The sequence below is a fragment of the Punica granatum genome, chromosome 6 (genome assembly GCF_007655135.1).
Source record: "Punica granatum isolate Tunisia-2019 chromosome 6, ASM765513v2, whole genome shotgun sequence".
Lineage (NCBI taxonomy): Eukaryota > Viridiplantae > Streptophyta > Magnoliopsida > Myrtales > Lythraceae > Punica > Punica granatum.
Window position 1 is genome coordinate 17,987,999 of NC_045132.1, and position 24,880 is coordinate 18,012,878.

At 37.2% G+C, this 24,880-nt stretch overlaps 3 protein-coding genes across 5 annotated transcripts; 2 read left to right on the plus strand and 1 right to left on the minus strand.

Annotated features, from left to right (window-relative positions):
• LOC116210313 (auxin efflux carrier component 5-like) lies at positions 1-2,668 on the plus strand. The gene is made up of 5 exons (XM_031544174.1): positions 1-1,002; positions 1,427-1,512; positions 1,686-1,843; positions 2,276-2,352; positions 2,455-2,668. Exons 1-5 carry the CDS (start codon positions 239-241, stop codon positions 2,522-2,524), a joined length of 1,155 nt encoding a protein of 384 aa, XP_031400034.1. The 5' UTR covers positions 1-238; the 3' UTR covers positions 2,525-2,668.
• Positions 2,669-12,845: 10,177 nt separating this feature from the next.
• On the plus strand, positions 12,846-15,866 carry LOC116210142 (auxin efflux carrier component 5-like). Its single transcript, XM_031543959.1, has 5 exons — positions 12,846-13,630; positions 13,713-13,798; positions 14,514-14,671; positions 15,347-15,423; positions 15,529-15,866. The coding sequence occupies exons 1-5, from the start codon at positions 12,930-12,932 to the stop codon at positions 15,599-15,601; spliced, it is 1,095 nt and encodes a 364-aa protein (XP_031399819.1). The 5' UTR covers positions 12,846-12,929; the 3' UTR covers positions 15,602-15,866.
• A 4,263-nt stretch (positions 15,867-20,129) lies between these two features.
• On the minus strand, positions 20,130-24,487 carry LOC116211675 (zinc finger CCCH domain-containing protein ZFN-like). 3 transcript variants are annotated; one of them, XM_031546146.1, is made up of 7 exons: positions 24,103-24,487; positions 23,066-23,226; positions 22,725-22,787; positions 22,377-22,496; positions 22,002-22,292; positions 21,478-21,807; positions 20,130-20,732 (listed from the first exon to the last, which is right to left on the minus strand). In XM_031546146.1, exons 1-7 carry the CDS (start codon positions 24,179-24,181, stop codon positions 20,451-20,453), a joined length of 1,326 nt encoding a protein of 441 aa, XP_031402006.1. In that variant the 5' UTR covers positions 24,182-24,487; the 3' UTR covers positions 20,130-20,450. The 3 variants fall into 3 exon arrangements, with proteins under 3 accessions (XP_031402006.1, XP_031402008.1, XP_031402007.1); XM_031546148.1 differs by lacking the exon at positions 24,103-24,487 and having other exon boundaries at positions 23,054-23,193; XM_031546147.1 differs by lacking the exons at positions 23,066-23,226; positions 24,103-24,487 and having other exon boundaries at positions 22,625-22,749.
• Positions 24,488-24,880: the final 393 nt, after the last annotated feature.

A 24,880-nucleotide genomic window follows, 5' to 3' on the forward strand; every position in this document is an offset into this window, starting at 1 on the left:
TTCCGAAACCATACATTGCATGGTTTAAATGCCTTCAACCATTTTCCTCGAAGGTCAACTATGCCACTAATTAAGTTTATCAAAAATTTCCAATAACTCAAATCTCATTCTCAGAGAACTTTAAATAGCACCTCACGTTGAGATATCTCACCACACATTTTCCCACAAAATACACTCTTTGCGTGTAGTTTTTCTGACCCAAAAATCACAAAAGTGTGCTAGCAGCTAGAGATATAGTATGATCGGGTTTGAAGATATATCGAAGGTGGTGGTGGGTATGGTCCCACTCTACGTGGCCCTACTACTTGGTTATGGCTCGGTGCGCTGGTGGCGGCTCTTCACTCCTGAGCAGTGTGATGGCATAAACCGTTTCATTTGCCTCTTCATCTTCCCGCTCTTCAGCTTCGACTTCACCGCCAATGTCGATCCTTTCCTCATGAACTACCGGCTGATTGCCGCCGACGCTGTGTCGAAGGTCATCACAATCATGGGTTTTGCGCTCTGGTGGGCTTGGGCCCGGTTCGGCGCCGGTGGACCCAGGCCTTCGGGAAGCCTGAACTCGTGCGTGACCGGCTTCTCCCTTAGCACACTGACCAACTTGCTCGTCGTAGGTGTCCCTGCGATGAGCCCAATGTACGGCCCACTGGGCATGGACCTTGTCATCCAACTCTCGGTCGTGCAGTCGCTTGTGTGGTTCCCGCTGCTCCTGATGTTCCTGGAGTTCCGAAAGACGAGGATGGAGAGTTTGCAGATGGCTTCATCAGGTGGTGTGGGCGCCAACTCGACCTCGAGTGATGATCATCGGCATGATCAGACGAATGAGAGAGACATAGAGGGAACGGGTAATCTGGAGGCAGACAACATGAATCCTAATGTCATTGCCGAGAGATCGGATAGTTCCAGCAGGTGGGGTTTCATGAGAGTGGCAGGAATTAAGCTTGCCATGAATCCTAATGTCATCGCCGTCGTCCTCGGTGTTGCTTGGGCTTTGGCAGCACACTGGTAATTAATATATATTAATATATATCGACATGCATACATACACGTATGCATGACACGCATATTTATATGCTTCCTTTTTTTTTTTTTTTCTTGAAATATTTATATGCTAACTTATTATTTTACATATATACAATCGTTATAGAAATTGAATTACAAGTTCAGTTTAAGGCCTACACTTAAAAATTGAAAGATCTTGCTGTGAAATCTCAACTTAAGTTGATTCCCTCGAGGCCTCTCAATCTCTTGGAGATGAATAGGACATGAGAACTTAGAATAGGAGGAATTTATTTATTTAGTTATTTTATTTTATTTTCTCTTTTGGTTCAAGGAGGAATTTATATGCTTTTCGAGTTAAAAGAGACACCGAATTAAACTAATATTGGTATATTGATAACTAGTTGTTTTTGTATGTGATACTTGGTAGGTTGAAATTCAAGATGCCAGGTGTGATAAAAGGGTCCATCTCGATCCTTTCGCGCGCTGGGACGGGCACCGCTATGTTTAACATCGGTATGTAACTTTTAAGATCATCACTTACTGACTTCATTGTAGAGGATATTGGCAAGACAATTTTAATTACTGAGAATACTAATTAACCCCAATTGCATAATTGAACTAACTCGATCTCTTTCATCATCTGACATGTTCTGTTGTTCACTTGTTCTTATGAACTCTGTGTGAAGGTATATTTATGGCAACCCAGAAGAAAATAATAGCGTGTGGGAAGGGGCCCACGGCGTTGGGAATGATCCTAAGATTCATTGTTGGGCCGGCTGTTATGGCCTTCAGTTCTTTTGTCATGGGCTTGCATGGCGACCCGTTTCGTATTGCCATCATCCAGGTAATTTTTTTTTCTTTTTCCCGGTTACAATCATTCAGGTAATTTAGGTTGTCTCTGTTATGGATTTCTTGTTTCAAACTTTCCGCTGTTTGTATCGAGAAAACATCGAAAAATGAAGGAATTGAATTCATCCACAGCCAATTAGTGAAAAATAAGTTATAAACTTTTCAAAAAAAAGATGTATGGGTTGGTAAAATCTGGACTAGGGTGATCAGATGGTATTAGAAAGTTCCTTTTAAATGTTAGTTGTAAAGTATGTCTTAAACGACTCACGAAAGGTCCACTATACATTGGCATTGGGTGTCCCGATGATGAGATCGGGAGTATCACATCGAATTTAAACAAACAGATTTCAAATGACTTGTCATTTTAGATATGAAAATCATGGCTTTTGATGAAGTCTTTCTTATAACGACTTACATTTTCTTGCAGGCGGCGCTTCCCCAATCAATTGCTTCTTTCGTCTATGCTAAAGAATACGGATTGCACGCAAACGTAATTAGCACCGCGTGAGTACTCTGATCAAATCCAGTCCATCCATTAACCCGCCATGGATATGAGTTAATTTTTGCACTCTGCCTAACTTGTGCCTTGTTCTAATGATATTGCAGGGTGGTATTTGGAACGTTGGTGTCCCTCCCACTGTTGATCGGTTACTATGCAGCTTTGCAGTACTTATAAGATCTATGAATAATCAGCTTATATTAACTAATTGTAATTCTACACTTAGCAATGAAGGATGGACGAATAAATTCGATATCAGCAAGGTCTTATCTTTGTAACGTTCGAGAATATTATGATAAATCCTGGGAGTCTTTATATTTACCTAATCAAACGTATGCAACAGTTTTTTTGTCAAAAGCCTTTTTTTTAATCAAAGCATGAAGATCACCCATTTGATTTCAGTGGTAACTGAATTGTAATTGCAATGGGCCTCCTTTATAACAAAAAGAAAAAAAAAACAGAATTATAATTGCAAAAGAAATGAAAACCATTCCATAATCTCATCAACATACACCGGCACTAGTAGTATATATTTGCCCATGTTGATTTGGGAGGAGATGCCTTCTCCTTTCATATAGACACAAATAGGACGTTTGTTTGTGTTCATGTCAGCATTATTTAATGATCAGTCACAATTTAAACCATAAGCACTTAACGGAGCAAACATTTTAGAATTGAAAAAGTCAGAATAAAACTTATAGAACTCGATTTCAGGAAAAAAAAATGCTTACAAGCAGGGGCGGAGTTAGGATTTTCATCAAGAGGGGGCAAAAATGTTACTTAATAAAAAAAAAATTCGGGGGGACAAAATACTAATTTTACATAAAAAAAAAACATTCTAAGTTCAGGACCCCTAACTATACATTGGCTCTGCCCCTGCTTACAAGACCATTTTTGTAATTCTCCAATTTCAACCCTACGAACTCATATCATATACTCCCGTTCATCTTTGCTGCACTCTCAAACCTACCTCCTCGTCACACTTCCTTTTCTCAACCCCCCCATTCATAAACTTCGTCTATTTCATCAATTCCTGGGACAAAAGCACGTATAGTACAAATGAGGGTACTTATATCTATTATTCCATTTATTTGTAACAATACAACATTTCTGTAGAAATTTACATTGCCATATTGAAATTGTATTTTTCATCGATCCTATATATATATATGTGTGTGTGTGTGTGTGTGTGTGTGTTGTAGGTGTTATTTGATGTGGATTGATCGTGGTATGTGGTGGACCCATAACTATATATATTAACAGTCTTTTAATATGCCCTATAAGTGTTTGACAAATATTTTTATTTGGTATATATTCTCTTATTCAACTCTTTTCATAATTTTACATCCTTCTTGAATACGAAATGAGATATATCATTCGTTACTTTTACATAAAATGGATAAAAGTTGGGTCGATGCAGCGATATATAGCCTGACTTATATGAACGGAATAGCAAGTTTAATTATTAATCTTGATGTTTCCATGCATTACGCAAATCAGGAAGGCCACACGTACCGAGTCAGGGGGCACTCTGCTGCACGGCCTATTTTTATGTGGTGGCCAGCTCAAGAAGATGTTTGTTATTTCTGGAAATGTCCAATCCACTTAAAATTTTCTTTTTGTAATCAATAATTTAACAGCTTAATGCACAATCTATTTTCTATCTATATTGTTTTTCCTTTTTTTTGTCTTTTATATATATATATATATGTATATATATTTCGAACTTTTGAAAAAAAGAAAAGGTATTGAACGAATTTTGTCACCCGCAAGTTAAAGACACACGACTAATGAAACATCATTGATCGTCCGACCAAGAATATTATATATACCTTGTGAGATTTTAGAGAAAAGATACACTGACCGTCCGAGCTTGTAATTCAAGCCTAACTTTTGTGGAGGTGTAACTGAGCTGTTCAATGTAAGATTCGTGAAAGCGAGAATCTTGTTGACATGTTAACTAAGGTTGTGACCTTAGAGAAGTTGAAGCTATGCATGGCTTCAACTGGCCTTGGAACTTGAGGAGTTCGAGGATTGGCGTCGCCGTCATTTATGGATTATTTGTTGACTATGAAAATGAAGAGATAATTACATTCGTGTTCAGTCTCCAGGTAGGAGATTGTTGAGTTATGAAGCCTGAAGTACTGTGAATTCGGATCGAGATCGGCGATCCAACTGGTGATGTAATTAGGGTTGTTCCCTTTATAAACAGCAATTTATATCTCTTGTAACCCTAACTAAAAAAAAAAGTAGAATACCTAGCTTGACGGCACCCCCAGACGTAGTCAGAATTTCTGACGAACTGGGTAATCAATTTCGTGTGTCCTTTCTATTTTTCGTTCATATTGTCTTCCACTATCGTATATCAGTCGCAACAATTATGTCCTATGGAGAAAAAGGTAGCAAGTGATGAGTGTCTTTTGGGAGTTATTCTGATTACAACAATCTCAGCCATTTCTTCTGCTCTTGCTTGATTCAGTGTGACAAATGGACATGACCACGAAAAGCCAAAAGGAAAGAAAAAAAGGTATTTTGCTTGGATATTTATTTATTTTCCACACAGGCTCCCAATTTATGCTCCTCCAATCAGTAGGAATTTCATTTTCTAGAACAAAACTGGATGCCGAAACGTTGGTCCTATTATAGTTTTTCCCTCTCTTATTTTTTTTTCCGAGGTGTACCACGCTATCTAAAAGCCTAATGGATTTAAATTAATTCAGTTTGAGTCGGGTTGGTCCACGAAAGCGTAAAACTATCTCAGTATGGATTTTTTTTCATTCACAAGACTCCCAGCATCTTGTTTAAGCGGATGAAGTGTCGAACCGCTTAAAACAACCCACGTAGGTTTCTTGTTATTGTTTTTCTTATCTTCCACCTTTTTCGATGTGTACCCCAATTTTCGAAAACCTAACGGATTAGTTTGAGCTAGGTCAGCGTACTAAGGATGTAAAACTCTCCCAACATGAATTTCCTCGATTCACAATACTCGAACTGAGATCTTCAATTAAAAGGAACAAGCGTTGAACTGTTTTCACCAACCCATGTTGATTCTCTTCCTCCTTTTCTCTGCCATAACAAAACTCGGTATTCTCGAAGGAAATTTTCAGCAGGAATTTACGATGGATTTCCAATTTATTGCCAACAGAATTATGTCGAAAAATTTAGAACATTAAATTTATTTTCGAGGAATTTCAACCAAAATACCCTCTCTGAAATTTTTAAAAAACAAAATTATTTTACCAGTGATATTCCCTCAAAAATTTCTTAAGAAATATTTTAAAAAATCAAAATTATTTTTGAGGGAATTTTTTCAAAAAACTAAAAGAGAAATTCTTAAGGAATATTTCCGGGGAGAAAGCGTAAATAGACCAAAGATTATAGACAATGGCAAAGGTTCTAAATGATAGTCTCTTAAGGTAGATGTTACCCCGCAGGCATAGAATTATCGTATACGAATACTGTGGATTATTTCTAATTGTTGGGAAAGTGCGCCGATTCAAGGAATTTAGAATGAGAAGAGAGAAGAAATACCATCGAGATACACGTGGTAATATCCTCAAGGCGAGGGAAACATGTACCGATAAAGCAGGAGATTTCACTAGATCGATAAACTGGATATTACAACCTCGAGACCATACTCATGTTTCTTGGCCCCATTGCAAGACCCAATTCGAAAAGACTCCAAGAGAGTAAACTCGAGAATTTTCAGGAAGATTACCTATAATTCTCACACAACATGTTATCCTAATACAAAACTCTCTCCCCTTTAAAAAAAATACAATACATTCCCAATATCTCAAAAATATCCTAATATAATCCTAGGATATTTCCTCATTTGAAATATTTTAAAGATATTCTAGAATTATCTCTAACATCCCCTAGAGATAATTTCGCTATTTAAATATCTAAGAAATACAACGAAATCCATACAAAATAGGAAATATAATCTCAGTATAATCTGAGGTCTTGCCCATTCCTTTTTCGTGTGATCTCATTAACGCTCTGGTCTTCAGATTCTTCACTGAATACGAGACATACTCAACACTATTTATTATGTCAAATTATGAGCCACCAAATATGGAATATGTTCTTTACAAGCATTGTTATCATAACCAGACCGGACCAGCCGGTTCAACCGGTCGAACTGGGAACCGGCACCATGTTCGGTCCGATTCGCCTGAAAACCCAAATTGTAGATTTGAACCGTTGGACCCATTAAACCGGCTGGTTTTGAGTAAAATTCCATTGAACCGGGCAATTTATGGGTTTTATTGGTTTTTTATTTAGTGTAAAAATTGTTTGATTGTGTAAAGATTTGAACTCATGACCTATTACTTCCCATACCAAAATACTACGAACCAAGCCACCACTACTTTCATATTCCCTCTACTTTTAAGTACTTATTAAAATTCAATATTTATTTTGGCGTAAGAAATATTAAATATAGATATTTTCTTACACTATTATTATATTTTTTAAAAATCATCATACTTCTATCTTAATTATCATAATTTTTTAATAATATGAATATTTATTTTATTTTAATTAAACGTGCGGTCTGACCTATCGAACCCCCAGGTTGGACTCATAAACCTATGAATTCATACCCCTTCCGGTTCATCATCCGGTCCGGTTCTAATAACACTGCTTACAAGTTCTCCAGTATTACTGAAATGAAAAAAAAAAAAAAAAATATATATATATATATATATATAGAGGCTTTTGTACAATTGATGAGTTCCTTGCCACTAAATGTTTGCCCATATAAGTATCTGCAAGTGCACAAATTATGTGGTTCAAGCTGACAGATTTTTTAAGGAATATGTTAGAGGAATATTAAAAGAGTGCAAAATCTGTATATAATTTTTTATGCTTCTCTTCGCAAAGAATATAATCTTTATGTTCAGAGCCGTACTATTATTATTGAATATATGGATGCAAAAACATTACTCAGAACATTTTCGTGAATTTGCATGTCAGAACATCTTTAGGTGCAACTAGGTAAAGCATGGGTTCGTGGCATTTATTTCAGAAACTAATTAAAGAAAACTTGTTATATTTAATTGAAATTTTCAACATATAATTATCAAATCTCATAATTTTGTTAAGAATAAAATAATTAAAAAATCAAGAGATTTCGTAGATTCTGATAATAATTGAAATAGAGATCTCTCGTCTACAACATAGATGAAAATAAGTGTGAATATAAACAAACAGGAAAACCTAACGGAAAACTTAAAATTAGCTATAAACAAAACAATTTGGAATATAATAATTTAAATTTACAACAAGTGTCATTTTTATCTATATATAAGGAGAGAGGGTAAAATATATGCTTTATTAGAACTAACTCTAAATATATTAGTAAGATTGTAGGGGGAAAAATCAAGGACAATATATCGTTTTATACTGTCATTATACTATGACAGAAGTTTTTTTAATAATATATTTATTTAAACCATATGATACTAGAGTTAATGTTATAGATATAAAGACAAAAAGGAATTGATTGTGTTAATATATAGCGAAAATAATACCATACAACATGGATTTTTTATTTTCGATTTTCACATAGTAGCACAAATTCAAATAATTTTATGAACAACACAATTTTCTTTTTCACCGCACAACACGCCGTCGGTATTCCGTCATAAATTGGACGAAATGTTGATGTGGCGCTTGTAACAATTTTGCACAGAATGCAATTTTAGGGACCTAAAATAAATCAAATAAAATAAAAAATAATTTTAAAAAAGTAAAGGGCTGGTTGGGATCGGGAAGGAGGTCAAAGGCACCCCTGCTGGCCACCCACCTCCGATCGGGGTCGCCCACTGGCTAAGACCACATCTGCAACCTCAATCTGGGGGTCGGTGGCTGCAGGGGTGTTCCAACCTCCCAATTTGATAACGTGGGCTAACTAGAGACGATTAGTTAAATTTAATCTAAATAAAATATACATGGAAATTCATTCGACTTAAGAAAAATAAAACGGTAAAGACACATAACATAGAGATGAGAGTTTGCTAATTTAGTTTAGACAGTCGCATCATCGTTTCCGTCTTCAACTTTCATGCATTATAATTGATTATTATATGATGCAATCGTTTTGTAATTCGTTCGATAATTAATTATTCATGCATTCATTCATTCATTTTATCTATTAATAATAAGAATTCACCGATTTAAAAGAAAAAATTATACAAAAAACTAATTGCACCATAGAGTTTCATGCTTTGAGGAACCCCTGTCTGTGAAGAGCCAAGGCCTATATGAAGGACAAAAAAGGGCGAAGTGCCATGTTTAAGTGTTTCGGTTCAATATTTAATATTCGTAGACAAAAAGAAAGATGTTGTTTCAATATTCCGAGGTTTATTCTTCCTCAATTCCTTTTTCTTAGAAAGTATATAGTACAGTATAGTAATTAAATGATGGATCAGCAATTTGTTATTATGAGTAAGCAATCACCAAGTACGGCTGCTATATATTGTCTTGCACACGTACTTGGGCTTCTAAAAGGCTATATATTGAACCGCATAGAACATTCTGCTAGTAATTTGATCTAATCTTTCTGGGTGATTAATTAATTAATTTGACGCAACGTTGTGCACTAAACGTTGATGTCCATTGTGCATATTACATAGAAACTTATATATTATGAATAATAAAAACATGATCATTCCCCTTATGCAAAATCTTGGATTCAAATTTTATGAATAGATAAAATTTATATTGAAAGAGTTTTACCACTTAGCGGGTCGTACCGGTTCAAACTATATTCGTCGAGGCTTTTTGGGTTCAGAAAATCAGGGAACACACCATAAAAAATTCATACTCTAGCGCCTTATTTTCAAGATTATGTCCCTATATGTAAATCATTCAGATTCATAAGATATGTTTCGCGAGACTGGTACATGGTATTGCTATAAAGATTATATTTTCTGTGAGCCTACGGCTATGTACACCTTATTATGATCTCACCATATTAATGAAGAATTATGATTCTCTTTGTAGTTCAATACCATAGAAGGAGCTTATGGGCTCACACATAAAGGATTATGATGGGTTGGAGTTCTGAACATTGAAATGTCCTTGTGATATTAAACGATTGGGACTCACCACTACAGAAAAACAGGCCTCACCCGATGTTTTTGGCCCAACGAAAAGCAAAACGTTGGGAAAAATTGCCTAGAAAGGGTTTATTCAGACGTTTTTCAAAACGTCGGGATTGACCACCTTTTAGCTGACATTTTGAAAAACGTCGACCTTTGTTAACAATATGCGAACATTTTTAAGTTTAGCCGACGCAAAAAAAAAAGAGTAAAATGTAATTTGCCCCCTGACCTTTGAGCCTAGCGGCAGATTGCCTCCCGACTTTAAAAAGTTTGTAGAATACCCCCTAACCTATTTAAAATGAAGCAAATTGCATCCCCGGCTCCTTCTTTGGTCATTTTCCGGCCAAAAGATAACTTATTAGCAATTTATTAATTTGGGAACTAAGAAAATAGTTATAAAAACTAAAAAAATGGGAATTGTTAAAAAATAATCGAGAGAAAGGAGGCAGAGAAGGAGACGGTGGTGGGGGCAAAGATGGTGACATCAATAGCGTGGAGAATCTTTTGGTGGGGGCCAATGGAGGTGGCGACACTGATTTGGTCAAGGAGACAGCGACCACCGAAGGAGGAAAGGAGGAGATGTCTGAGGTGGTGGGGAAGGAGGGGAAGGGGCAGAAAGTTCAGGTGGGTCAGCATTGGGCTGATAAAGAGGGCAACTTGGCGGGGGAGAAGAAGACGGCGTAGCGGAGGGGAGGGAGAGGGCTTGGCGACTGGGGAGGGGACACAGTGGAACAAGAGGAAGCAGGGGTTAGTGAGACAATAAACATTTTTCAGTCAGCAAAACAAGAGCAAACAACGCAATCTCCATGAATGAATTTATCGCAGTCTCCATAAAAAAGATCTCTCTTATCACCTTCCTTACATTTGCCACTTAATCAAGAAAAGCCCAAATTCTAAGCGCACAAACATCCCCCCCTCGTCTTTATTTGGACATTCTTCTACCTTTTCTTTTTCAATTTTTTCATTTTTAAAATTATTTTATGAATTTAAAATTAATAAATTAATAAGAATTTTACTTTTGGCCGGAAAATGAATGGAAAAGTAATAAGAGGTGCACTTTATTTCATTTTAAATAGGTGATGGGGCATCTCGCAAAATATTAAAAGTCAGAGGGCGATCCGCCACTAGGTTCAAAGGTTAGGGGGTAAAGTGCATTTTACTCAAAAAAAAAAAGCCGCCTTTTGTTTAGCCTATCCCGACATTTTTGGAACTTTTCCCAACTTTTCAAACGTCGGTCTTTGTCATGGATGTTATTAAAGTCTGTCAACAGAATATCATTTCGCCACTAGATATTGCCAAATGTGTTGTCAAAGTACAAAAGTATAAGAAGCAATACGCTGTCACCTTATTATACAATTTGTTGTCATTGGTATTTGTGACTCATAATAGAAAGAGTAACGTGTTATTTCTTTTTGAAAATATGTTATCATATAACACAAGATATTATCGAGGATGATGTTGATAAAATAAATCTTTGAGATTAAGTTTACATTGGTCTTTAATAGTTATCGATGGACCCAAATTCATAGTTGTTCTTTATCGAAATACATATTTACTTACGAAGAATGTTTCAAAATAAAATTGGGGTTTTTACCTAAAATGACACATGGTTTACTCGTTTTGTCAAATCTATCACATGATTTACTTTTTGCATCAAATCTATCCCGGTATTATCTTTTCCGTCAACATATTACGGCCGTGCTGACGTGGCACATGGAGAGATAGTGGGCCACACTTGCCACGTGGGCGCCACGTCAGCACATCCGTTAGATGTCGACGGAAAAAATAACGCCGGGATAGATTTGATGCAAAAAGTAAACCATGTGATAGATTTGACAAAAAAAAAACATATGATAGATTTGACAAAACGAGTAAACCATTGGCCATTTTAAGTAAATTCCCCAATAAAACTTGAATATGTTCTATTGAGGAAACTATATGGCTTCCAGCCTTTTTATGAGATGACAATTTCGACTATTGGATCACAATTGATGCCATAAAAGATGGGAATAAATTATTGAGCGGAGTTTGGTCGGTTCGTACGTGCAGTGCGCAACTAATTAGTTTGAACTGAAAAATCAATTGCATGGATTACGTCATCTATGCCGACTTTTAATCTTTAGGAATTGATTCTCAATTATCATTTATGCGGCTTACGGCACTCAAGATTGAGGGACAATATAAATTCAGGGCATTCGCCTTTGCTGATAGTATAACCAAATTACTTATATAGGTCGAATATTTTGCATCATATTGCGAACCGGCACGATGAAAAAAATACTTCCTTACGCAAGTCCTGGCCATGAATACATCAAAGTACATGATAGTTTACCAATTTGATCATAGAACTACATAAAGTTCTTAAAAATGTATGTCAAAACGTTGGATGAAACTTGAAGTAAAACAAACATAAATAGTCATTTTGATTAATGCTTCTAGAAATTATTGGATAAACTGAATTAAATTAATGCCACATATATTTTCTTGTAATTCTTTAAAAAATTCGTAATTTTTTTATACGACTCCTAAATATTATAATTTCACTAAATAATAAAAATTCTGGAAAAATTTAGAAAATTTATGATTATAATTCAAACAAAATTGTTATATTTAATGATTCAGCTTAAATCGTATTTACGTGTACTCTTACGTCTCCGCAAATGGCTGGCCAAGACAAGCAAATTAATCTAGGCCGGACGAGTCGATTAAAGTTGCAGGCAAGATTGGTCAATTAAATTGAGTAAATATATATGGGAATGCAAATTATCAATTATAAAGATATAAAAGAAATATATTGTAAAATGATGGAAAATGTAATTTCAAAAAATACAATGGCAAAAAATAAAAACCTATTTGCAGAGGGTGATGGCTGGAATAATCGCTGCACCTTATTCTATATTCTATATAGAGAGATTTTATCATTCGTGCATTAAGACCCCAACGGGACATGAAAGCAACCCTACCCCTTCCATGCACCGATCGCAGCAAAAAAACTAATATCATATATTCTCCAAGGTATTCCCAATAGTGCATAGAGAATCCTATACACTTCCACTTAGAAGCCCTTTGTCTCCCTAATTCAAATACTAATAAATTATTCTAATTGAGAAAAAGGCTTGGGTGCAGTGGTACAAATCGTTGACTCATGGTAAACCATGAGGTTCAAGATTAAATCATCATTAGAGGAATTTCCATGACCCTTTACTTGGTTTTCGCTATTTTTGTGCTATGCCATATAGGCTTCCTTCTAATTAGAAGAATTAATTATTCCAATTAATGAGATGTATTATTTACAATAAAAATAATAACATCAGCTTTAATTTGTCTTTCGACCCTTCATGCAATATAAATACCCTCCTCAACATTCTCATTAACATCTCAACGTTCCCAGTGTCACTATTTCTTGGAAGAACTTGAATATATATTTATTGATAGCTCCTAAGAAGAACCAGAAGAAGCAAGAGCAGAGAATGATAGGGTGGGGAGATGTGTATAAGGTAATTGTGGCCATGGTGCCTCTCTATGTTGCCCTATTGATGGGCTACGGCTCGGTGAGGTGGTGGCGCATATTTAACCCTGAGCAGTGCGATGCAATAAACCATCTCGTATGCTATTTCACGCTGCCTCTGTTCGCGTTCGAGTTCACCTCCCATGTCGACCCCTTTGAGTGGAACTTTATGTTCATCGGGGCGGATGTCATCTCTAAAGTCATAATTGTGGCGGTGCTGGCGTTCTGGGCCAAGTTCAGTACCAAAGGGAGCTACGGATGGTCCATCACGAGCTTTTCCTTGTGCACCTTGACGAATTCGCTCGTTGTCGGGGTGCCCCTTATTAAGGCTATGTATGGCCAGATGGGGGTCGACCTCGTGGTGCAGTCATCGGTCGTGCAAGCGATCATATGGCTCACAATCCTCTTGTTCGTCCTAGAGGTCAGGCGTGCGGGGCTCGATATCTATTCCTCTTCTTCTGAATCTTCACCGGTGCCGAGTTCTCAAATTATATCAACAACTAATCCGGTGAAGGACTTGGAAGGTAGGAACGAGGTTGAAATGAGTAGCTCAAAAGCACGGTCCTTCTGGTACTTGATGCGTGTCGTCGGGCTAAAGCTCGCCATGAACCCAAACTCATATGCCTGCATTATCGGCATCATTTGGGCTCTCATTGCGAATAGGTATACCTACATGCGTTTATATTTATGTATCGGCGTGTCTCTTTCTATATGTTATGTTATATCGGATTAATTTGTGATGCAGGTGGCATGTTGAGATGCCAAGTATTATGGAAGGATGTGTGTCGATCATGTCAAAAGCTGGAACTGGCACTGCCATGTTTAGTATGGGTGAGACACCAGCTTAAATACCTTTTTGCTGAATTCCACCTTATATACCTCTTAACGTATACAGAACCATGCACAAATATATATGTATATGTTTTTCAAAACTGAAATCTCTTAATTCTACCAACGTGAATTGGTTCAAACAATTCGCTACTTGTTCTCTTTAAATAAGGTCTTAAGTTCGAGTCTTGTAAATGAAAAAAAATCCATGTTGTGAGAGTTTTACCCCTTAGTGAGCCAACTCGATGCGGCTGGATTAATCGGGGAACAATTAGGCTTTCATATACTAATGCTTTGTTTGGTTTCACAATGTGATTTTAAAATCACACTTTAACTTAATTCTACCCACAATAAAATAAAATAACTCATACAAAGTCAAAGGGTAGACCCCATTTATACCACTCTTTTTCCACAACAAAACAAAATAACTCATACAAAATCAAATGGTAGACTCTATTTATACTACTCTTTTTCAAAATCAAAATCTGATTTTAAAATCATCTTTTGAAACCAAACGCAACATAAAGTTCATGCCAAAAAAAATTTCTTAATTCTTAAATCAGAGCATATCATTGCACTATTTTCCTTTCGAAAGAAACAACTAATTAAATTATATCATCATGTCCCGTGAATAATCGTTTAATTTTTGGATCGACCTTGACGCAATATGTACACACCCATATATGCGTGTGTATTGGAATGGCATTCCATTTTGCAGGCATCTTCATGGCCTTACAGGAGAAGTTGGTGGCATGTGGGACCAGCCTGACCATATTCGGGATGGTACTTAGGTTCATAGCGGGACCGGTCGCTCTTGCCATTGGGGCCATAGCCGTGGGCTTGCACGGCGATGTTCTCCGAGTCGCCATCATTCAGGTACCTATTACATGCATGATCCTCGGGTGTATAGTATTTTTTTTTCATATTATTATTTAAGGAAGAAGTTTATTTTATAACTGTTTTAAATTTTCTATAGTTTTAACTTATTATATAACCATTTTTCAATTTATTCTTCTACTTTTAAGAAATTAAAAGAATTTTACGAAAAAATGAAAAATTCTTATATATACATATATATATATATATATATAATTGGCAAGAACCGTACCACCCCACAAGTGTTGCTTACACAGTCATTTCCACGGAAAAATGGGCAACTAAAAGAAATCACTTTCACCGGCAAGTGAAAAGATAATTAAAAAAAATGCACATCTAATATATATATATACACACACACTAATGAACGATATTATCAATCACTATGAAGGATTATAAAAATAGTTTGTGAGATAATTGTTTTGCACAAACACCAAAGGTCCGTGCGTACGTGCGGAAGGACTACAATATATAGTATACAAAATATATTGTATCCTCAAAAATTATAATTATAGTTATAAGAAAGAATATCACGACGCTTTTGTCTAAAATAAAATAAAAACGAATTTTCGTATGAGTTTGACAGTGATCTCTTCAAAAAATTTCTTCATAATCTACTTATTAATCAGAGCCCCTCAAGCACGTATAATTTGTTTCATTCATCCGATCATGCAGGCGGCATTGCCACAATCGATCACGTCCTTCATCTACGCCAAAGAATATGGATTGCATGCGGATGTGCTTAGCACGGCGTAAGCTCTTTTTCCCACATATATGATCAGTCAATTGCCGTAACTGATCGAATATAGGCTATTTCAAACGAGTCGGGGTCTCATTCCATGTTTACCTGATGACAGGGTAATATTCGGCATGATGGTGTCCCTCCCAGTGTTGATTGCTTACTATGCAATCCTGGAGTTCGTACACTGATATACCGATGTAGACAGAGATTTCACCAAGATGCCGAAGAGATTCTTCATGTTTAGTCGTCCTAATTAATTTAGTTTCCATCATATAATTGATATTTTCAACTTCTTCTTTGTTGTACCATTTTTGTTACCCTTTGCTGTGTTCAGTCTTAAAAAGTTAAGCATCGATCTCATGGAAAAACAATGATGACACATTCCCAACAAATCTTTAATTAATTTGAAATGTGTATAAATGGGCCTTTTTGAAGGTCTGAGTCATCAACTCATGAACTTTGAGCACTCATACGGTATGTTTATTTTATTTTATGACATATATGTCAAATGCATATTTAAATTAAAGAAACAAGTGTTCAGGTCAGTTGCTCTTTAATTCCCATTACTCTCATAAACTTTGGTGCTAAAGAAAAAAAATTAAACTCATGAACATTCATTTATAACTAAAAAGTTTATACATATAAAATATGCTCTATGATTTATCATTTTTCTTCGGTGTGCTCTGCTTGGTATATGGGAGTCTAATGGCTTCTAGGTAATTCAGATTCGAGTTGGGTCAGCCCCTTAAGAAGTTAAGCTCTTACAATCGTGAATTTTCTTCATTAACAAAACTCAAAATCGGGACTTTTTTGCTAAATTAAGGATAGGAGGTATTGAACCATCTAAATCAAGCCACGTTGCTTGATTTGTCCATAACAAGATTAGACTTTCCATACATTCAACTTAATAAACCAAGTGATCACCGGCGACACAATCACACTTTCTAAGCATAGGTGTATGCATCAATTCCATCGAAAAAGATCCCATGAATTGATACAAAATAATTTATCCGAGAAACTCTATGAACCTTGATGTTACAAAATACTCATTAAACTAACTGCCCGTTGGGGCGGATTAATTTCACGAAAGGATTAATATCTGAGTTCACAATTAAATTGTAATTTAACTCAAACTTGTCATTCAAAAAAAAAACAAGAAGAAGAAACTCAGACTAGTCATATTTTTTCTTAAAGTATTTTTTTTTTATTATAATGGAGGCTTATCGTATAGTACAAGAACAATGAAAGCTAAATAAAAGGATAAGAAAGTCTCACTGACGAGGCTCAAATCCAAAATCTTATGGTTCCAAGTGGATGACTTGAACCACTACACGAAGCCCCCTCCCTCTATTTTACATATCTGGTTTTTGTATTTTTGTTTCCTTCGAGATTTCTTTCTTCAGTTAGCTATGTACATATATATGTAACATATTATAGTTTTTAGATAGTAAAATAATATTAAATTAATTAAAAACCTTTTTATCAAAATATTAGATAGAAATTAATAAGTAAAATCATTTATTAAATGAACAAAAGTGAATAAGACATCATACGGATTTATGTGATATGATTCTCACATGAATAAAGATTATCATGGTTTAATAAAAGAAAATTTATGTTTTTCAACCTAAGTTATTCATATGTGGCGGAGAGAGAGTGAAAGAGAGGAAGGAGATGTAAAAAAAAATTTTAAATGATTTATTTATTTATTTTAATTGAAATTTTAGAAAATGACTTTTTTATTATATTATCCGAGCCATAGCACGACAAATGACACATCATTTGCTACGTTCATAATAAGTTACATTGTCAATCCAAAATTAAGAGAATATATCTTATTGTTACCTTTTTTCAAACTTTTGTATCGTTCATATAAACTTTTTATATCAATCATGGTACATTTCAAAATATTTTGTATGGCTAGTGCAATTTTCCCAAAATTTTATATTTAAAAAGAAATTATCAGAAAGATCTTCAAGAAAAAAGAAGTGAGATATCCAACGGAATATCCATTTAAAAACTAGATGAAATCCACGAAAAAAATGAGACTACACTAGCCATTAAAACAAGGTTAAACATTTTGTTATGAATTTATAAAGTATTAGTTATAGTCATGCATAATAATAGAATAAATTTTAATTCTTATTTCATTAATATATCGTACTATACGTGCAATGTACGCGCTTGCCTTCTAGTATGAATAAAAAGAAGAAAATCGGTCGTTGCACCACTTCGCAATCAAAGAGGAAATAACCTTTGAAGAAGGAGTTTTGGTGCTGTGACACAAGACGCCACCTGGAATCAAGAAGTCCTAGATTGGATCCTCACCGATGGAACTTATATACCCATTTATTTAGTTTTATTTCATTTCCTTAAACTAGGCTTATATACCTCTATTATTACCAAAAAGAAAAAGAAAAAAAAGGAGGGGTAATCTTTTGTACCTTCCTTTTTTTTCTTTTTTCTCCCCTCCAATGAAGGATCCGGAGCCCATTGTAAATTAAATGAATTAAGCAATACAAAACTGGGGTATGGGAATACCCACCAATGATACTATTGGAAAGTAGGGATTGAACGTATAAATTAAGAAATACAAAAGTGAGAGTATGCTTTCCAATGCATAAGGAAAAAAAACATGAAGTCCCCAAGAGAGGCTGAGTACCTTTAGAGCAATTCAATCAGCGAAAATATTTTCCCTCCTAAATGTATGAATGACATAGACCAGTTATTCCTTAGATTAGAGCCAAGGGGTGGCGTACATAAGAGACTACAGCGGAGAAGGTTGGAAGCACATCCTCTCCGCTACTATAAAGGCATCGAACAATTTCAGAGTCGATTTCCACGTCCTATCTGCTTTTGTATCTCTTCTTTAGTTTATAGAAAAAGAGATACTAACAAAAGAGATATATTAATGGGACATCAAAAATTCTAAGAAAATGAAAAAGAGATATGAGAAAAATAGTGTTGATAGGGGAAATGATTTTCTCGATAATTAAAATGATAGTATCAGCTTATTGCACAAGTCTAGCATATGTACCGTGAAAAATTCTAAAATGATGCATGGTGTTACCATGACTCTATGCCCCCTCAGCCATTGAATCCACGAAGTGGAGATGCAACGCTGGTGATGTGACGCTATTCGAAAGTTGCATTTAAATGCAACACGATCAAACAATGACGATCGTGTGCCATGGTGACCGCAAGTCATTGTAGAAGTAAATGAAAAAATCCACATGGTGAGTCTCATATTCCTTCTTTTCTTTCTCTAAAGAGGCACATATACCAGGTCACGTCCCATGCAACTCGACTCACGCTTAATTCAGTCAACATAAATGTGGCAAACATGCGAATAAATAGTAAAGGAAAAATTCACTTTCGGCCCTCAATCTTATGCTATTTTTTCACTTTCATGCTTTTTTTCTTTTTTCATTCTTATCTTTAATGCTACATAATTTGTTCACTTCAATTCTACTGTCAATTTTTCCACCAGAAACTTACTTTTCCATCCAATAAATTTTAATATTTATTATTTTATTAAAAACAAATTTCAAAAATATTAAAAATCAAATAAATAAATAAATAACTAGGGAATCAAAAGATGCCGATCGACTAGAATCTCTCAATTCCATGGGAGAAGGAGGCCCATCAATGGCCACCTCACCCCCACCTAGAAGGTTCTGGAATGGCCACCGGTGGGCCCTATCCCCTCAGAATTGAGAGATCCCAGTTCGATTGGGATCTCTCTATTCCACCGGAGGGGGCACATCTCTAGGGCCGTTGGCAACCGCAAAGGGGGTGGGGGCGACTACCGGCAGGGCGCCAGCCGTCAGAATTGAGAGATCGTAATTCTAGCTTGTCTGCAACTTCAGAGGCCTCCAGCGACTTCATCAGGCCGATAGTTTGAAAAAAGTTTTGGGTGGAAAAGTAATCTTTGGATGGAAAAGTTGAAGGTAGGACTAGAGTGAATAAAAATGTGTAACGTTAAGATATGATTGAAAGAAAAAGAAAAAAGATTTAGAACGGAAGTGAAAATGCAACGCAAGATTGAGGATCAAATTTGACATTTGCCTTAGAGATAGATAAATAGATAACCAAATAAATAAAGATTGCTCTTCCAACAGCCGGCGAAACAAAAAAAGATCGCCCTTACAACGAAGGAGATTATTATCCCCCTTCTTTTGGGTAATACAATGTTCTTTTTTTCACGGAGAAATGATGGTGGAGTGTTTTACTCATGGTTAGCTCAATAGTATTTAACCAAAAAAAAAAAATCTAATACTTCATATAATCACGGATCACCGCCTCATTATAGTAGATTTTCAACGTTAATTTCTTGGACTGTACATGGTATGACGGAGACATAGACTTCTATGAGTTGGAGGTTCCGTAACATGTTCTGAACTAATTTCATATAACGGGAATTCTAATGGTACATAGTATTTCAGCTCCTCCATACCTGACATTGGATGATTTTTCGCACTCCTCGAGATCAGTGCAGCAGAAGTTCTCGTACCTTAATCCCTGCAGCCTGCAGCAAGCAAAACTTCGAAGGCTGAGGAAATTATATAATGTTCAAACAGCAACAGTAATTCAGAAGCAAGTGTTGCAGATGTTAAGACCTAAGTATCGAAGATTTCCAATAAGAAACCACGCGATTTCATGCGGAAATTAGTAAGTAGAAGTCGACCTTATCAGTGTGCAGAAAACATCAACATATGAGCAAAAAGATGACGGGCTTGAAACAAAAGTAGTCAGTTGAATTCAAATCGGATACATTGGATTCTTCCAAGCAGATGAAATGAATGTTACGCATCAGGCTTTCCAAATGTGACACACTCTTAAATTTACAGATCAGCAAATCAGGATATTTCGGGCAGTTAAATTTGCCGCCCAAATCGCAATATCGGGAAGAAACAAAACTCGACCCGACAAGAGCAGCTGTACATCTCAATCGGTGTGATCACCACTAATAGATTATAACTCCTCCTCTCTGTCCTCTCTCTACCCTCCAAAACTTCTCTCGAGGGGTGTCGATATTTATCCCTCGGTGTCAATGGAGTCATCATTCGGTGGCATCTGCCTCGTCTCTGACAACGAGAGTCTCCTGGGCCTTCCCTGGCCTGCATCGACAAGCCCATCTGACGATAGGGCTAATGCAGTAGTTCCTGGGGATGATGCAAACAGCAGTCGGAGAGGGGAAATAGAGGAAGAGGATGCGGAGAGGTTGTTCCCAAAGATACCCATAGGGTGGTCGAACTTGCAACTCGGGCCGAACTTGCAGATACCATAACGGGAATAAAAGATGCACAGAGGTTCTCCCTGTTGGAAACACGAAAACAGTACTCAGTATTGATAACGAATGACAAACAGAGCAATGCATTCGTGATATTTCCTTATCATTATCTAGGATAGAATCAGGTTCTCATTATCTAGGATGGAATCTGTACTCACTTCTATAGTAACTTCAAATAAATGCCACTGGAAAATCCGAATACGATATAAATTTTGGCACGAAATCCCAACAGAACACCAGTGATTACATTGAATTAATCACCATGTCGCAGTGCTGCTTAAAGTTAGAAAGTGCAGATCAGTTTTGCACCCTGAAGCTTTACATCCACATCAGTTCGTATTCTGCACGTTGACACATATTTGCACCCAATAGTTCCAAGTGTGGGACCACTTATAGACTCGGAAGTTTTAAATTATCACTAATTTGCTCCTACTTTTACCTTTGTTTTACTAATATGTATACAATGCCTAAAGCAGAGAGAAAATTATATCTTTCACACTATTATATACATGAGTGGTCCATCGGTGAAAAAGGGATGAACCACAGCATTAAAACCAGGGTATTTATTCAGTTTGGATAAGGCATCAGCCAAGGGGTTCTATCGAGATTTTGGGTTGTTCTAGTGGTCACTAAAAAGTGGAATCTAATTAATGCTCTTCATTGACATATCATCGGTCTTGTGGAACAAAGTGGTCTACAGGTGAAATCTCAGCATGGAAAACAAATAATTGGCACATAAGTCATTTCTTGAAGTAACACCATCATACTAACCGGACGTAAAGGAAGGCCAATGGGGCTTAAGAGGCAGTCAGGAGGAGGGATCAGTCTTTCTCTAGGATGATGAAACTTGCAAACTGCACCGAACTTGCAATCGCCCGTCTTCATGTAGAATTGGCATTCTGGCTGACCTGCTCTCTCTGGAAAGATATTCTCCCGCTGCAAGGCATAGAAACCGAGCGGGACCGATCTCGATCTGTAAGGAGAGAACGGCCCCTGAGATCCTGCGCTCATCGTGTCGCTCTGATGTGAAGTTCCATACATCTGATTGCTTCCTGCCATTTTAAGCTGGTTATCTGGTGACGAGACAGTCCCTAATTGGCCCTGGAAAATTAAGCAATCTAAATGTATCATACAAAATGTATTAGAAAGAAGTTCACAACCAGTGAAAATCATAATAATGAGCAAACCCAAGGCAAACAAAACGTGTTACAGGATGTGCCAAATAACATGAAACCCGAATCCCCCGCAAACAGAAGAAAATGGGATTGTGAAACAATGTCCAGGTAAAGGCTTACGCTGTACGTATTCCAGCTTGGAACAGAAACCATGCTCTGGGGGAGAATGAGGGGAGCATAGCTTGAAGGGCCTTGCCAACGAGGACTTGCAATGAAAGATGCTCTCGACCAATTTGTGACTCCTCCCAAGTACGACTGCTGACTCGGAGTTGTAGGAGAGTGGAGAGAAGGGTAGACAGGAGACCCTCGTAATGAAACCATCATGTTAACAGGCTGAGGATGGTGGAACTTGCAGGTGCTACCAAACTTGCACTGCCCCGTTCTTAAATAATAAGCACACTCCATCTCATTCTGCAAATAAACAAGTACTAAATTAATAAGTAGGTAGTTAATAATAGCTTGTATAAGCATGTATTGACAGTGAAGTGTACGAACCGGACGAACTGGATAGCCTATAGCATTTAAGGAAACTTTTCCTGCAATACCCGCCTTATCTCTAGGATGGTGAAATTTGCAGGTGGCTCCAAATTTGCAGGTCCCTGTCTTCAGGTAATACTGTGCAACAATTCAACATAGCAATTAATCAAGATAATTCTTCAAATTCGAATGATTGTTCGTTGTTATTCCATAGACAATCCAAAAGGAAAGGACAACCTAAAAAAGAAAACGCACACCACAAGCACCTGCATGCATCTAATACGCATTATAGAAGACAGGGAAAAGTTCACTTTCATAAGATCTGATGCTGCGAGAGGAAGAATTAAGCCGAAAAATGACACATGCCTGACACTCTGGCTGCCCAATTCTTTCTGGGTACTCTCCATGCATTCTTGCATTAGCTATTGCCTGCAAGGGAACAAATGCTATGTGAATATCAGCTCTGAAAGATTGAAACCAGAGAAAATATTAGCCTAAACAGATAAATATTTCACAAAAGCGTCCCAATGTGAATTGTTCATAAAGAATGATGCCTCATTGTAACCTTAGAATGCGAAGGCAATAGCTACAGAGTGAGTACAGGCCAAGCATTATAACATGGGATGTATGATCTAGCAACCTAATTCTCATTCATGAAAGATTGACTAAGAGTTGAACAACAAAATTGTACAGACATTCTGCTATACCAGCTTCCTGTTAGCAGGGTGATTAAATCGGCATGTGGCCCCAAACCGGCAGAGTCCTGTTCTGATGTAGTAAGAACAATCTGGTTCCCCCGGTCGCTCAGGGTAGGGTCCACTTTCTACTGCTTCACTCGATGTTCTCAAGTTAATTTGCCACATTGAATCTGAAACCAAAGTATGACCATATTTAGAATATGTATCTCATGAGATCACATCCTATAATAAACTCGAGAAAGTGTTCAAATGCCTGATCATTAGACCACTAAGTATACCAAGTTACCAACTGAGTGATATCTAAGGACAGGAGAACTCGTTTTTCACTACATTAGAGGTGAAGAGCATCCCAATTATGGGAATAAAACCAACTTAATCCTTCCATACCCTCGAATCAATTTTCACTAACTGTACACTAAGATCTTAAGCCGTTACGAGGGGTCCAACACATGCCATTATAAACAAAATCGAATAGCCTGAGATAACTATATATACTCTTCGCAATGACCATATACAGTCAAAATGCCCGTCACAGATCAAATGGCCTAAGAGTATAATATTCATTTTGCGTTTTCTCTAGTTAGCGAAACCGAGAAAAATGAGTACAAATCAATCTTGAAATGCTAAAAACAAACATTGCCCAGGATCAGACTTTTTAGCTATTGTTACTGTAATTGAGCACTCAGTCCCGGAAACAAGCGCCCCTTTGATGAAGAGAGAATGTACGAAGTTGTTCAAGGATTGCAATAATGACATAGAACAGAAACAGATTATCGCGTCGAGCATCACGAGCTTCCGCCCTCATCTACGAGAAGCATCACAATTGCTGAGAGGTAAATCTACCAGTCAGTCTCTACGTTGATCAGCCGACAATGTGGGAGTACATCGGATCACTTCGATACCAAACACAAACTAAACGGCAATAAAACCTATAATTCGGATCAGACAGCGATGTCCTGAGCAGGGAAACGGAAAAGCGACGGGAAAAAACAGAGAAAGAGAGACAGAGAGAGAGAGAGAGGGAAGAGGCAATGAGAGACGAGAACCGTCGCTGAGAGATGGTGACAGAGAGGGTTCTTCCGTCACGGACGCCCGGGGCATGGGAATTCCGGCATCGTAAGCCATCCCGAAACCGCCGCCTCCATCACCAGCCAGTCTCCGTTGGAGCAGCCGCGGCGACCCCCATTCCCCCCCCTCAGCCGCCCGGGAGCCGTTGCCCGTCCCACCTCAAAGCCCAAAAACAAAAAGGATATGTACCCCAGAGAGGAAGGTCAAGGTGAGAAGAGAAACCGGCGAGCTTCTCCGCTGCACAGAGAGAGAAAGAGAGAGAGAGAGAGAGAGAGAGGAGAGAGAAAAGGAAGGGAAAGAAAGATTTCGTGTTAAATTTTTTTAGGGAGAGAATGAGATAGAGGGAGAGAGGCGTTCTCTCCTCCGCTCCACAAACAAAGGAATAAAAACCAACCAACCAAACCAACCCATCAACCCCCCCCCCCCCCCCCCCCCCCCCCCCCCCCCCCCCCCCATAACCAGACAGTCTCTGTCTCTCCCCTCTCTCTCTCTCTCTCTCTCTATATGTCCAAATACCATTCATCTGAAGAAACATTAGATGACATGCACTGACGTGGCACGTGATAGTTCCAGTCGAATGTACAAGAAATAAGTAATTGCCAATTTTACGAACAATATCTCCACTGATCGGATAGTTCAATTTTATTGGCGATGATCCGATACGGCGATAACCATTAAGGCTGTGTTTGTTTCGCCAAAAATGTTTCCATAGAAAAAGTATTTTTATTTTTCGGTGTTTGGTTTATAATTAGAAGA